Source organism: Sphaeroforma arctica, assembly GCF_001186125.1.
Source record: "Sphaeroforma arctica JP610 unplaced genomic scaffold supercont1.661, whole genome shotgun sequence".
NCBI lineage: Eukaryota > Ichthyosporea > Ichthyophonida > Sphaeroforma > Sphaeroforma arctica.
The window spans coordinates 12,886-16,228 of NW_014039897.1; the positions used below are offsets into that span (position 1 = coordinate 12,886).

Sequence of the window (3,343 nt, forward strand, 5' to 3'; positions counted from 1 at the left end):
AGCGATAGAGGCGATTGAGATTCTCCTGAGTGTAGATCGAATAAAGTGGTCTAGTCCGCCCGTATTAGTTGGTATTGTGATGACACATCGTTCGTATACCTGCTTCGCTGAGCAACACATTAACGGTTGTGTAGTCCACACTTAAACGTAAAATGTTATTTGCGGCAGCTTTGCTGCTAGATTTGCATTGACGAAGGAAGTTACTACTGCTTTTCAGTGGCACGTTTGTGTTCGTCAGTGTATTACAATGAGTATACCGCTGGTAGTTCGAGCTTTTACTGAGTTAGTGAAACACACAGTGGCTGTACCAATCGCGTAAGCCCACTACAATCACGTTTCAATATTTTAAATTCATAATAGAATACTCATATCTCCTCATTCATGTGGATTGATCAGATAAGAATATTTAGGCACATATGTAAACATATGTAAATACCAATATCATCAAATTAAGGTATCATTCGCGCACTATGGTCCTCAAGATATCACTTGTCATATTACAATCAAAACGTAAATGCCTTCGTAACTATAGTCGCCATATGCTGTATTTTCATTCACTTGCTTGTCAATTAGAGTCTCAATCCTGACAACACTTCCCATCTTAAGAGAGTAGTTTATCACAAAACATTCATGTCTGCACTCACGTGACCCCGGTAGATGCCATTCTCATGTTACATCGTATTATGTTATCCTCAACGTTTACGCTGATGTAGGCGATTTCAAGCATACGTTTACGTTCATGATTATGATTGTCATTCCGGTCGTGTAACTGGCACTCTCCGACACCGAAGCGATCACACATCCCATACCTATTTGCTTAACTTACTACAATTATGCGGATTGCTGCCCTCACACTGCCAAAATCAAACAGAGCGCATCAGAACAAACTATATTCCTAGCTTTAATTGCTGTACTAAATTACTATTACGCTTCAGTTGAAGTCTCGGATCTGACAGTGTACACTTCCGAATCACAGGATTTGATTTGATGGGATCATTTAACGCCTACAATCGATGAACACACTGAGGTACCACAATCGAATAATGCACTAAGGCGCCCTTGAAGCTCATCCCTCGTTCCACCAAAACTTTTCTTGCAATTTTTACGCGGATGTCAGCGAGCTAGACACCACCCAATACATTCACGTACTGCTCCCCGTGGCATGCTTGCTTTGAGGTCAATATCAGCAAAGGGGCGCTCACCATCAACTGCAACAATCATGGTACTACCAGCGATTACTATCACTGCACACCATAGTATACACAGTAGCCTATTCCAAGCACCGAGCCTGCATCCATCCGCACTCGTGTGCAATCAAGACAATTACTGGTGCGCATTACAGAGCAAGTTTATAGCCGTTAATAATTGCCATTTGATGACAGTCCACGTGACCACTTGTTGCGTTAATACGTACTCTGGTCTGAAGTTTCAACCCTAACCGCATGTGAGCGCGCATATTCACCGAGTATGTATGATGGAACGGAGTCGCAATGATATGCTTCTAGACGCGCGAATAAGCCTTTGTGCGTTTTGCCTCCAGCTCTAGCGTATTGTGTGACTATTGGTAGATGAAAGAGTTCAGTAGCTCGCCTATAAACAAACGTCAAGCACGCAGCCAGTCCGACTCATGTAAAGCGCACGAGCCCACTCGTATATTCTTCAGCGTAGCAGACACTCCGTCATGCCGCATAGTGCGAGCACATCACTCCATTTAGACACTTATAGGTTCCGTTTCGTCTGCTATCCTCAGCCTGGTGGAGGACACAGGTGTGGCCATGGCTGTATGCGAGGTTACACTATTCTGCGCGTCTGTATGGGCGTTTGCCTGACCACTCGGCGCAGAATGGTCCGCTGACTGTTGGCCCAAACTCTTCTCCAACTTCGTACTCTCTGCCATGCTCTTGATCTCGTTCTTTTTACACACCGGGTGGAAGCGATGGTTCGCAGCCCACAAGAACGCCATGATGAAGCTGAGAGAGTGACTGGATGCAACAAAGAGTGCATACGTCAGGGCCCACGCCAGCTTATCCAGCCCGTGCGTATCACCGCCTAATACTAGCCCGAGTATCAGCAAAAGGGGAAAGGTGAACAGCACAAAAGTATAGCCAATGAGGACTAACATGGTGTACCACTTCTGTGGATTGAGAATGGTGGGTATGGCCCTACTCACCCACGAAGCACGCATGGACGACTCGTGTATAGGGATTAGATGGGTGGTAGTACGTGATTGTCTGCGCATCACAAATGGAATGAAGATGAATGGGATAAACCCACCAGTGATAGTAGCCACCAGCACTTGCCCCAGCACATCGTACGAGAAGAAATACACTTGATCCGTCCGCACCTTGAGCAGATACGTCACAATGAATGAAATAACGTATATGATTATGAATATCAATGTAGTGCGCATGTACAGCCATTTGCTACGCAGGTAGAACGGGACTGTAGCGTAGCAGTAGGAGTCTGTCTGACCGCATCGTGGGCATGCGGGGTGCAAGTGTTTGCCGCCCACCACCACCGACTTGTTGACGTGGTACACATCATCTGCTGCGTCGTGTGCGTTGTTATTGCTTGTTACAGTACCACTGACACACCCGTCGTCCAAGTGGGTTACGGGCAGCGTGGTTGGTTGCACGAACACATCTCTGGCCACCAACTCATGCTTCTTCCGTGAATCCTCGTTATTCATGGTTAACAAAAAATGCAAGTGTCTGGAGACCAATCTGTGAGCTCTATCGGAGTACTTACACAACGCACTCGATCAACAAGCGATTGCATGTGAGCATGAAAAGTCGTGCTCAAACCACAAGGTAGGATATGTATTTATATACCTTTTTGACAACAAAAAGTATGCAGTAAATACAGCCATATATTATATATATACAAAACAGCAAAGCGCCAAAAGGCACGGGCCCACAGCCACTTGTTGCGATAAAATATTTGCACATTTTCCGATCTTCGTATATACAACATCCCGTACACTCCCCGAGCCCCATAGATATTTTCAATATGGGTATCAAAATAGTAAATTAAATAAATCCACCAAGTGACCAAAGTACATTGTTCATTTCGAAGAAGGCTATGAAAGCATACAGGGACTTCTCGAACACTACGTAGTCACGCTCTCAGTGTTTATGTTTCCATACTTGCGGTGGGGTAGCCACGTGTGGTTGTACACACATTCGATTATGTATCAAGTCATACTACCAACCAACGCAAACTGTTTTATAAAGGCTGTATAGTGTCCCCACGTTGTTACGTATCATAGAACGTCTAAACATCGATTGCACGACTTTAAATATGTTCTAATACGTTACACACATACACATACACACACACACAC

General features: G+C 44.8%; 2 protein-coding genes across 2 annotated transcripts in view; one reads left to right on the forward strand and one right to left on the reverse strand.

The window, feature by feature from the left end:
* Positions 1-145, forward strand: part of SARC_07892 (hypothetical protein) — a gene marked incomplete at both ends in the record, with an annotated part of 859 nt that extends 714 nt beyond the window's left edge. The window contains one exon of the mRNA XM_014298144.1: positions 3-145. Coding sequence (XP_014153619.1) covers positions 3-145 — 143 coding nt within the window. The remainder of the gene's footprint in view (positions 1-2) is intronic.
* Positions 146-651: 506 nt separating this feature from the next.
* SARC_07893 (hypothetical protein) lies at positions 652-2,838 on the reverse strand. Its single transcript, XM_014298145.1, has one exon. The coding sequence runs from the start codon at positions 2,687-2,689 to the stop codon at positions 1,712-1,714; it is 978 nt and encodes a 325-aa protein (XP_014153620.1). The 5' UTR covers positions 2,690-2,838; the 3' UTR covers positions 652-1,711.
* Positions 2,839-3,343: the final 505 nt, after the last annotated feature.